General features: G+C 39.8%; 1 protein-coding gene across 2 annotated transcripts in view; it reads left to right on the plus strand.

The window, feature by feature from the left end:
- lpp (LIM domain containing preferred translocation partner in lipoma) overlaps positions 1 to 12,386 on the plus strand; it is a 124,306-nt gene that overhangs the window by 84,114 nt on the left and 27,806 nt on the right. For both annotated transcript variants that reach the window (XM_026343757.2, XM_026343765.2), the window contains one exon: positions 5,366 to 5,462. In XM_026343757.2, coding sequence (XP_026199542.1) covers positions 5,366 to 5,462 — 97 coding nt within the window. The remainder of the gene's footprint in view (positions 1 to 5,365; positions 5,463 to 12,386) is intronic.

Below are 12,386 nucleotides of genomic sequence, written 5' to 3' on the forward strand. Positions count from 1 at the left end.
GTGCAGGTTGCTAGTGCATCGATTTGAAGATATAACCTGCTGAATCTTCATTATGTCCACCGCATTTGTTTAAATATAGTTCTGTGCTACCACAGGAGGGGAGCTCTCACCCAAACCAGGGAAACCCGCATCCTGTGTAATATGGTGTTTGCTACATTCACAGGATTGTAATGGTATACAAAGAGATGCCAAATAAGTTTTATCTCCGTCCCAACAATTTGTGCAGTCATTTGTTGTTGTTTTTTTGTTTTTTTTTTCTTTTCTTTTCAGATAGCTTGTGGCGCCCCTCTCTACACTGTCAGATTTTCAAATTTCTGTTTGCAGGGGGATGTGTCAGTTCCGAACAGATGACCTAGTTTTTACACACGCACAATCTTCCAAACGTTGAAAGGTCCCTCTACATACATTACATGTCTGTGAACACTCTGAAATTCACTGCGTTGTAGGAATTCAGTTAACACCAAGAGATTTCGATGGCTGTGGAAAATGTCAATAATGGAATTGGTTAATTTTTAATTATCGGTGGCTGCTCCGTTCACAGCTGCTTTTCAGTTAACAGTTTTGTTTGTTTGTTAGTTTTTTTTCTATTTTCTCAGCATTTAATTGGAGCTGAAACAGCATGACCTATTTTGTTTGGAGAGAATGTATACTTTATCTGTGCCTCCTCAGAAGGTGGCCTTGAGCTTAATTTGCAGCACTGCGATGGTTCCTCTCAAAGTGTAATGGATTTCAGATTACTCATAACCTGTTTAACATCACAAGCAGCAAATTCATCAGCTGGATTACATAAAGCCACTAATAACGCAATTGCTCTCACACACTTAACACATCCTTAAATTAAACATGTAGCTGCCAGAAAAATGACAAAGCAACTTTCCCACAAATATTATTTTTGTCCAAACCTTTTTTATTTGAAGCGTGATATCAACTGCGTCCTTACACTGCTCAGTGACATCTTGACATCACTTGTTCAAACAGTCGTTCTTTGTTTTGTTGTGAATATAACTCTAAATTATGTCTGGTCAGACATATGAATGAAAGTAATGAGGTGGTCTCAAAGGTTTCCACTGAAGAGCACTGCTGGATCACCTTGACACAAATGATGTCTGGCTTAAAAAGCCAGTTGAGTAAATGGGTTTCTGCATTATGGAATCAAATAAAGCCATCTACTGTAAATTGACAGTTCTTAATATACTTTTCTTTTTTTTAGATGTGTCTTTAAGTGTTGAAACCACAACACATTGAAGCTCCCTCTCCTCAAAATACCCACTAACACACATGCAAACACACACTAAGTGCCTGAAAGGATAGTGTGACTGATCCAGCAATCCTTCCATTGTTTTGTTAAAACGGAGTCGCCTAAGCTGCTATAATCACTCGTTTAGTGTCGCAGCAACAAATGCTTTTTTTAGATGTTCCAATCCAATCCATCCAAAAAAATCCAATCCCTTATGAACCTGAACTAATGCAATGGTCCATTTGCTGTTGTCGTGCTTATTATTACTATTATTTTAATTAAGCCATTTCCCTTTAGAGTCTCTGTGTCCATTCCAGATAATACTATTGTGATTTAGGTAGACAAAAAGCCAGGATGTCAGATTGTGAGCTGACTAAAGCTTCTCTTCTAAACCCCTGAGTTAAAGCTGTAGCTCCATTGACACTAAAGAGCATTTTGTATTGTAAAGTCCATCATCATTTAATCTGTGGATAAATACGTCTGTGAGTGATTATGTCTTTCTTCAGTTTGTGCTGATCGTGCAGGAAATGTGAAGCTATTGTAAAAAGAGAGACAACTGCTTTTGGTTTAAGGTGCAGCGTTTTTACTTTTCCCCTTTCTGGTTATCACTTTCAGCTCAGCGGTTTGTGCTGTTTATGCAGTGGTTCTCAATCTCATTGTTTTTGCATGCTACTTTTGAACTGTGCACAAAAGTACTGGCCTAAATATGAAGGTACAACACATGATTCCTCAAAAGTTGAACTAAATTCAAAGTCTGCTTCCTTTTTGTAAGTAAATATGACTATAAACATACCACAGCAAAACAGGATAAAATGATTTTGGAGAACTGTGCTTTTTTTGCTGTTGACTGATGTTTTAGGGCCAGCATTGCTAGCACGCATGCTATTAAACTATGTGGATTGCAGCTGAATAACATTTTGAAAACCCACCAAACTATTTAAGTCTGTGTTTATCTCAGATAGTGGAAGCTAGCACGCTAAGTTGAGGCTAAATATTAGCTTCCACTTTCCATGTGAACAAACCAGACTAAGGCATAGTACCTGTCCACATGAGTGAAAATATCTCATTGGTGTATAAGCCAAAAAAAGATGAATAGCTCAGGTACATCACTGCATTACACATCTGCATTTTCCACCTCAGCCTATACACCTTAAGTAGGGACAGTCTGAAGCTTTAATGCAATTGAAGGTGTCCTGCAGGGTGTTTGTGCTGCAGAACCACAAGATAGCCACTGATATCCATGACAGGTTAAACGAAAATCTGGTGGGTGTCAGCTGTCTGTATATTTGGATTCAAGCAACAAGAGAAAAAGACCATTTAGCTCCTTGCGCCTTCTTCAAGTGAATGTATAATATTAGTATGTAACAAGTAATGTTGCATCATTGTTGGGTCAGAGTTAACCTATGTCATGTTCTGCCATGGGTTCTCTTCAGTTCTGTACAGTATGTTCCCTTTGTTCCCATAGTAGGTGATGATATATAAATACCTCCACCTTCCTGTTTGGTTGAACTTCTTTGTTTCACCTCTCCGAATAGAGTAGATCAGATGCCCTGAGAACAGTTGTCTCTCCTGTTCACTCTATCACTGCAGTGGAAGCAGGAAAGACAGAGCCTGAGGTTTGGTTCTTAGCAGGACACAATGTTGTCAGGGCATCAGGTGAGAGCATGTACCGAGCCTATTCCATCCACCTCCACCCTCTACTCCTCACTTAATCAGTTCTGACACAATGCCAATTCCACAGTGGGTGGTGGGCACAGCTTTATTCATAGATGTGGCAGCGATCATCTCCCAGACTCTGCTTTGTCTGCTCACCTTTCACTGTCATTTTGTATCAGGTAGCATGCAACAGTGGTCACTTACAGATGTTTCTGTTGTTTGTGACATTAAGAGGTCTGGCATTTAACAGTGCTCTGAAAATCAATCAATTGGATAGCGTTTGATGGTCCATCGGGATGTCTTTCATGGATATTACAACTGATAGGCATTCTGGTAGATGACCTGAGAATACAAACCTCGACACACTGGGAAAAATCGTGCAGCTGTTAACTCAGTCACCGTTGAATTTAAGCACCGACTTCAATGAAACTGTGGCTGAGTGTCCTGGGGGCATAGGCAAACAATTTACTGAATTGAGCCAGACGTAACTGAAAAATCATGTCCGTAACACGTATAGCTGCTGTATGGTTTCTATTGTTGCTTCTGAAAAGCTGAACAAGAACAGCGAAGCAATCATAAAGCATGCAGGGAAGCAATTTCTTTCTCTTATTCAAGTGAAAAATTATTCCGTGCTGTCACAAAAGACTCCCTAACAAGGTGCTTTAAACTCTCTGGCAGTGCATTGCTGCAGGGTGTCAAAGAGTGGATAAGGTATAAATGAAGCTTAAACTCAAAAGTCTGTTTCTGGTAATAGTAGCATTTTGTTCTTTCTCCAATGTGCTTTTGATGTGGAGCTAAGATTAACACTGTTAAATCGTCTTATTCACTGTCTCAAACTGACAACACGGGCATAATGGGGACGCTGACAGCATATGGACAATGTACAGATTTATTATCCTTCCTTTTGTGCATGTTATAGAGGTCAGTCCTCTGCACACATGTAAGCTATGTCTTCCTTGACCTTTGTGTATTAGTTTTTTAAATTCATGTCATTTGATTTGACAATAGAGGAATATCCGGCCACTGCTGAATATTCCTTTCATCTCTTCCTTATCCTCCATGATGTGATACTAGCCGTTTGTGCTCGAGTGGTTATGGAGGCGCTAGGTGCCAAGGAATACAAGAGCTCAGGCCAAACTGAGCGCCAGAGAGCGCTCTAGCAGGGCAGGGAGATTTGCACGTCGACTACAGTATGTCAGTCCTTTAGAGTTAATGAGGCCTACTGTTTGGGCTTTCTTTTCTACCTTAGTAGATCAGTACTGCCTTGTTGAAATTACAACTATTTACATACACACATAAAGTACATCTTGAATACCTATACCTGAAACTTTGATTCACAAATTCAAATTGCTACATGCATAGACATTTTGTCATCAATAATATCGGAGACGTTGTGTGACAAGATTAATTCATCCTGTATACAAACATTTTTTTCACTCAATCTACTATTGACAAGTAACATTCACCCAGCTCCCAGATGTCACAATTAGGACCACCTCTAAGGTCAGCTCAAATCTCGGCCTGTGATACAATATTGAAAATCAAATCTACTGTAAAGATCCAACCAGCCCCAGATCTAGGGAAGGTCATCCGAGTGTCACTGATTTCTGAAAAAGCTCGGCTGCACAGCATGAGAAAAGTCAACTTTATGCCTCCAGGGTGTCTACAAAAGGACACACACCTGTGACGGGATTACGCCATGAGGCAGCCACGGAGAGGGGGAACTATATTCTGTGGCTCTGCAGATGATTGGCAGAAAATGTCAGGCACAACACGTCAGCCCCATACAGACACACAGCAGGCAGATGTCAGAGACTGCATCATAAGAGGGAGGACAGGCTCACAAGGAAAAGAAGGAAGTGGCATCTTCAGAGTTATGTCATCCTTCTAAAATATCTTTAAGATTACACCCTGACACCTAAACTCTTTTTTGCTCAGAGTATGACTAAATAAATATCTCTTGACCTATCTGCCCAAATGTACAAGCCTTTAAAAAGTAGCTTCCTTCTAATGTCTGCCTCCTTTTTTCTCTCTGTTATCTTTATTTTCCAAACACAGGGATTAGTCAGGGTCACCGTTTTTTACAAATGCTTGTGTTGCACAGAAGGATATGCACAACCTTCTGGGCTGCACACCTCTGGGGCCTGAGCCAGGGTCAGATATCTCAGAGGAAAAAGGCAGACTGAAGACCATCTACTGCATTTTAATTACCATGAATATGTTTTGCCTGACCTTGAGACAGTGCTTCATCTAGATTTATTGAAGTCAGGTTTTTGTGAAGCTTTTAATATTTGGTCAAGCAATACATTCTTGTGCTTCTTTTGATTTTTAGCACCATTTGTATCTCATACTGTAGACAACAGGTGGTTTGCATTATTGAGTTGGAAATGAATGCAATGCCAGTGCTAATGTGTTCTTCATTACCTTGGACAGCTTTGTGAATCACGACTATGTTTCTTCTCCGGTCCTCAGAGCAGTGCTCCTGTGGCCCACCCTGAAGATGAGCTGGAGCGCCTGACCAAAAAGATGCTGTTTGACATGGATCACCCTCCATCTGAGGAATATTTTGGTGAGAAAGATAAATCATGTCACTTAAACTTAGTTAGAAGTAGTTACTTTCATGGACGATATGTCACGCTAAGGGAAACGCTATGCAGTGTTATGCTATTATTTCACAATATCACAATATATTTACATTTAAATACACAATTTAGTCACTTGAGTAGAACAGAAGCATTGTTAACGTTACCTGTAAAATTTTAGCAAATGGTGGAAAAAATGCTAACTTTGGTAATTCAATATTAAGACACTCTATTAGTAACATCTGTGCCTTCCAGTCAAAATGAGTGCTTTGAAAAATAGCATTTTACTAGCATGAGGGCAACTTAATGCAACTAAAATAAGCACCCCTCTAAGATCACAGATAGTTTAGACTCTAATAATATTTTTAATATTACCCTTTTAAGATTTGTGTGGGAAATAGGGGAGCAAGACAGCTAGTATTTAAAATTTGGTGTGTTACGCTAGCATTAACATGCTAGCCAGGCTTTGATAGATTTAATACCAGTTACAAGGAGCTAGGTATACAATGACTACAAAAGGGGCATGATATACACTTATTATTTCTTTTTCACTCATAAATTTTAGAATTAAAGGAAAATTACTATGTTATATTTGGAAACTTTCTTCTCGCTAATAAAATCCAATCCAAAAAATGTTTATTCCTCTCTAGATCTAAATCGTTGAGGCATTATTATAACATTGCTAGCATTTGCTTAGCTAGCTAGCCACAGATCTACAGCAAAAAAAAAGTTAGATAACAACTAACCAATCAGTTATATTTTCATTATTAATCCACCTGTTTAGACATGTTATCTGGTTTAAGTGATAGCACCAAATCAGTAGCATAAAATATTACAAGAAACAAACAAAAAAACGCACACACACACACACACACACACAAACAAAACAAAAAACAACAACAAACACAATAGTAGCATCTACCCTGGTCAAAAAATGGCAAAGCAAACATTTTGTGTGCATTGGTTGGTGTAAATTCTCAGCAGAATGTGATATTTATATGTAGCTAATGGGTCCATTTTATGTGATATAAGCAGTAGCTTAGGTGTCTTTTTGAAAGTGAATACCATGATAAAGCAGAGCACTAACATCAGATATACCAAGAATATCAAGTACTTCAAATGAAGAGAAAGAGACAGGCTCTCACACAGTCATAATGCTCTGCTGCCTCTTACATCTTACTGTCTTTCATAATTGATTTTCACTTTGATATTTTCTGAAACAGAGAAACGGTCTGCTCAGTCTAGAGACATTTGTTGTGACCAAAACTGGCTAGTACAACCAGTAGGTTCAGGACAGTCCAAAAACTACATAATGGTTTATGTGGTGATAAGGGCTGAATAACACAATGTGGGATAATAGGCTAATAGAATGAAACTGGCATAAGGTTTCCTAGATTAGCCCACCCAGTGACCCACAAAGTTAGTTTTGTATCAACTATGTTTTTGGAAAATGGCTCAGAGCTCTTGAGCACGGTGCAGGTGTGAATGGTACCTAGTATTTTTGGTCCTTATTTGATTAATTTTACGGTATACACAGCAGCATAGGTATTAGTCTGGAAAGCATCACTATATCACTACAGTGTGATCAAAGGATAGTGCACAAATGTTGCTCAGCGTTTATCGGGAACAGTAATACATACAGTACAGTAAAGGCTTTGAACAGATTAAATACTAAATTTTGACCAAATGCTTGTTTTACTGTGCAGCAATATTTTTTTTTTACAGCGCTTCTCTTTCATTTTTTGTGTGAAGCACTTCATGTTTAATTTTATTCTCAGTTGAAAAAAAAAATAACTGCCAGGATTAAACAAAATACCATCTTTAATACTATTTCACAAAATAGGATTCAGAAGACAAGGATTCTGTGCATTTATATTTCATTTCTATTTTTCCGCCCTCTGTACCCTCTGCTGCCAGTGAGTGCCACCCTTCTGCTGCTCTCTCTTCTCTAGCCTTTAATCCCCTTTGCCCTGGAATTAGTTCCCATGCCCATTAGATACCTCACTCAATACATTCAGTGGGACTCCGGAGCAGGCTTTATATCACCATATAATCACACAGCACACCATGATAGCATGTGTAGGTGTATTATAGCTACAGGGACATGTATTTAACTGGTATTAAAAGATATTCGGCTTCACGTTAGTGTGCGCTGATGTAAAGACCTTAATTGGTTCACATTAGACATAGGTCAAATGGATCTACTGGCTTAAGCAAAGTGTAGTCATTTTACAGAGAAATGGCCCTCAAAGCCTTGTTGGCCTAATTTTTGAGTGAATGTGTTTGCAAAGCAGACCTGGAATGAGCTCAATGTACTGCTATACCATGCATGCATTTGCCCCTGTTTGCCAGCTATAAGGCTTACTGACTGAAGACTGATAAAACAAGTACATGGGCATTGAGAAATGGGTCATGTGTGAGTTAAGGTAGCCAGAACAATTTGTGCGTCCCCAGCTGGCAGCAGCTGGCTGTTACTGGAGCGTAGGGGAGGAGGGGAGGAGGAGGGTCATCTTGTGGTTAAACAAGGCGACAGCTGAATTAACTGGGAGATAGAAAGAGGATGAGGGCGCGACTGAGGTGACTGCAGGGACTCATTAGTACAAGTTCAAGCGTAGGCACATGCTGCTCTGCAAATCCACAGAGCCTCCTTCCTCCCCTGCTGAATAATGTACATATAGTCACCACAGTAATGTTAGAATTGACTTTAGTCCAGCGTGTTTCCTACTGTAAATCCAGGGCTGTGGGAGAGTCAGTCCCACAGCATGAGACTTTTGTAATTACAAAGAATCTGATGGCACACAAGCCTTTTCTCTTTTTGGCAGAGTATGGGGGAAAGACGGCTAGCAGTTGTTGAAACCCTAAGGCTAGTAATTAACAAGATTAATCAAAGTGGGGCTGCGATCTCTAGCACACTACTGGACTGGATCATTGTCTTCCTATAGCAAAGTTTTATTGGTGTCACTAATGTCTTTGATGAGCCTCTAATCTGAAATGGCTATAGTGCATTTTTATTGGTCCTTAAGGGGTTAATTGAATTGAATTAATGTTACACTCTGGCTCTGTGATGTCACAGGGAAAGTTTTCATTAGACTCAATTTATCTCCATGTATTGCTTATAAATTACACATTACAATGCTCTTTTACAGCAATTGAAGTCCAGCAAATACACCTGACAAGTTTTTCATGGTTTCTATGGCAAAACAGGCACATAAAAAGCAGCTGTACTCAAATGCAGACACTCCTCAGAATAAAAAAACAAAACAAAAAAAAAACCTGAAAATGATGCGTTATGAAAGAACAGCTTTTCTTGTGAGAAACCCAGTTTGCAAGCCAGAAATTCGCCCTATGATTGAAGCTTCTTTGAAAAGCAACTGATTAGTCCTGATTTAGAGTTCCAGATTAGATTTGAGTAATCTGAAAGAGCCTTTTCTCCAAATGTCATCATCCGTCATATTTAATCCACTTAGGTTGTGCGTAGGTGTACTGTGTTTGTGGAAATCTAATAAGACACAGCTACTCAGCTTGCAGTACAGATGCCTTGGCATTTGTGCATCAGAAGAACTTACAATATTTTGTCATCACTACATTCCTGTCAACCAAAACCAGGACATAAAGCTGAATAATTGAAAGGTTGTGATGCTTTTCATTATTTACAATTAGTGATGATGATACTTACACAGTGTAGTTCATTCTGCTGCAGAGAATCTACCAAAATGACAAGTTGAGAATTCTTTCCTGTGATCCAAGCCTTTCAGATTCTGCTGTATAGAATTAAGAAAGATGTGAAAATTTTATATCCAATCAATATTTATACACAGTGACTTTCCAGAGAGCTTTTTGAACAGTGAAATGAATGTTTTTGTAATGGTATTATCAAATGGTTGAGAGATACTCATTGAAAATTAGCTGAGAGATTCGTAAGGGCATACTGTACTCCTCACAGGACTCTGAGCTGTCGGGAAAGCCTTTCCTCCTGGTTTGAGTTAGCCTTTGTTTTATGATAAGAGCCAGAGAAGAAAAGGCAGGCTTTGCCATTTTCCTCATAATGTCAGCTGGATGAGCCCTCATAATTTATAAGACACCTCACATGAAATCTTCATGAGGAATCTTGGAAGAGAAACAAATGGCGGTGTAGCTTCAGCAACAGTACAGGCCAGAGGAGTCAGAACGGATCAGCCAAGGTAATTGGGTCAGAAAAAGTTTACGTTCACACTGTGCGCTCTTGTGGAGCCGCCTGTTTCTTTACAACACAACTGAGCATCATAACTTAATGTATTAATAGGCTTCCAGTTTAGACAGCTTTGTGCATTGTCGAAGATGCTCTGGTGGAATTCATTTGCATATTACTGAGGTCGCCCTCAGCAACCTCTTAGGAGTTTGCTTTTAGATGTGCTTCTACATGTCATAACAAGTGGGATGTATGTCAGAGTAAAACCTTTCTGCTGCTTTAAAAAGACGCCCCCATCCCACCCCCCCAAACCCCACTTCCCCACCACACGCCACCTCCACAGTCTCTAAATGCCTTTGGCCAATAATCCTACCCAATACAGATGATTTACTTCCTTTTAGTGTCTGACAGTGTCCCTTTAAAGTCATGTTCATTTTTAATGTTTATTTGGTGGTAAAAAAAAATTTAAACTTGTGTGTAAATGTGAAGATATGTCAATAAATTCAAATTTCTAAACATTTGTTTACGTGAAATTGCACACATTGCTTTATATAAATTTGTGAAAAGGAACATTAAAGGTTATTATTAAATAAAGCATTTTTTGGAAATATTTAATAATGATTTAATGTATTTATACACAGTTGTTACCTGAATGTGATATGCCTTTAGAAAACATTGAAATCTGGTGCAACTGTTTTATCTCACATATATCAGCTATATCAAGTTTATGCTAATGCTAACCCAACACTTCCTACTGCTGCTGCTTCACATTCAAAGCATTGAGCATCAAGAGGTGGCCTTTAATGTGAAGCAGTGACAGGCTAGTGCTGACACTATAAATATATATATATATATATATATATATATATATATATATATACACATATACACACATACACACACATAACAATAACACAGTAGATAATCAGGTAGAAATTCTGAATGACAGACTTCTTTGTTGAGACAATGCACGTTTGTTTGGCTTTGTTATAAATACACTAGCCATCGCTGTTTTGTTGAGTTTCTGAAAAGTTGCCCAAGGAGATGTTGCTGTTACCACAGCAACACTGGTTTTGCCAAATTAACCAGGACTGAAATTTTAAGGACTCAAATTTTACAACAAATTAAAAAGTAAAACAAATGCCAATAACATAGTGATATCTAATCAAAGATCTGAATAAAAATAAAGCACAAAAAAATCACAATTCTTTATTGTCCTCTACCAATCCTACTTCAACTGTTTTTTTCCCAGTTACCCTCTCATAGGTCCTTTACTTTGAAGAGTCTTTTTCCTTTCACTATTAAAGGATTTCCTCTCATCACAGTTGGCCCTCTCTTTGTTGTATCCCTTGTGCACATGCATTTTTAGCAATCACTAGGAAATATAAGTGTGTAATGCTGCTTGGAAGGAGGTCAGCGACCACCCAGGGGCAAGGGGGGCTGCATATGAGGCAGTCTGGTGACATGGCAACTCATTTAAAGCCCATGCATCACTATACCACCTACAGTGGATTATAATGCATGACTGCAAAAGACGAGATTATACAACACAATAGCCACGGATGATCCATCATAGCTGCTTTTTGTAAGAAAAATGTGGTATTTATGTCAGTGTGAGGCTGCGGATTTGACTTTCAAGACCCCTCTGCCTCCTGTAAGTAATATAAAATCCTTTGATTGTTAATCTATAACTTGTAGCTTTTATGTTTCTTTAGCTTTGTGGTAAACAGTCTACAGTTTAGGCCTTTTATGAATGAGGTCTTAGCAATACTGCTGCTATGTCATTATCTGGCTTGTAATTGGTCACATAGTGTTTTCAGTACTTAAGCATATTTGTTTCTATTTTGAGCAGTCAGGACAGTTTCACAAAACATGAAGTATCCTCTTTGCTGTTTTTTGTCCTCCTCTCATTATCTTGTCCCAGCACTGCCGCTGACCTCTCAATGCTGCTTTCTAGTTTCTCAGCTGATGCAGTGTGCCAGCATGGGGCTTCTCTTCCCGGCGACAGAAGCCCGCATTTTGGCAGCGGTTCACGTGAGGTGACCACCCCCTCTCCCCACACTTCGCTCCACCCCAGTCTCCCTCCCCTCCTTCCCCTTCCTCCCCCGCCAGGCTCGGAGCTTGCTATCCTGCCTCGTTGAGACAGCTCCACTGAAGCTTGCAAGATCAGCTGCCGTGTGAGCCCAGCTGAGGCTTCCGGGCACTCACGTTGCTAGATTTCATTTGTGAGTGAGCGTTTGACCTCAGGAATGAGTAGACATCCGCATGCTCATGCACGCAAACGCAGACATACTTACAAGCACACGGGTGCGCATGGATAAATAGTGTATATACACACAGAGACGTCTTTGAACACACAGCTTGTCCACATAGTCTGCAGCACACACACTCACCTGCTCCCTCCCCCTCTCCTTTCAGCCCATTCGCAAGCCCCACTTGCTTCCTGGCACCCCTCCATGTCGCTCCTGCCAACCTGCTTCTAAAACATGTAACCTACACTCAGTCCCCCTCGCTCTGCTGCCGCGGGCCCTGACACGCCGAGCTGTAATGCTTAGTGGCACAGGCTTGCCTATCCTCCATCCTCCACCATCGCCGCAGCAGTTCTGCAGATTGCTATTTGCTGACATTGGGAATGAGATTAAAGGCAGGGGTTAGGAAAGAGGCATTCAGAGATTGAAATGCAGTGATGACAGCTATTTCTCCTGTCATCCCAAGGCAAGTGAAGGCCACAGCATTGTCAGGC

This window comes from Anabas testudineus, chromosome 4, assembly GCF_900324465.2.
Source record: "Anabas testudineus chromosome 4, fAnaTes1.2, whole genome shotgun sequence".
Classification (NCBI taxonomy): domain Eukaryota; kingdom Metazoa; phylum Chordata; class Actinopteri; order Anabantiformes; family Anabantidae; genus Anabas; species Anabas testudineus.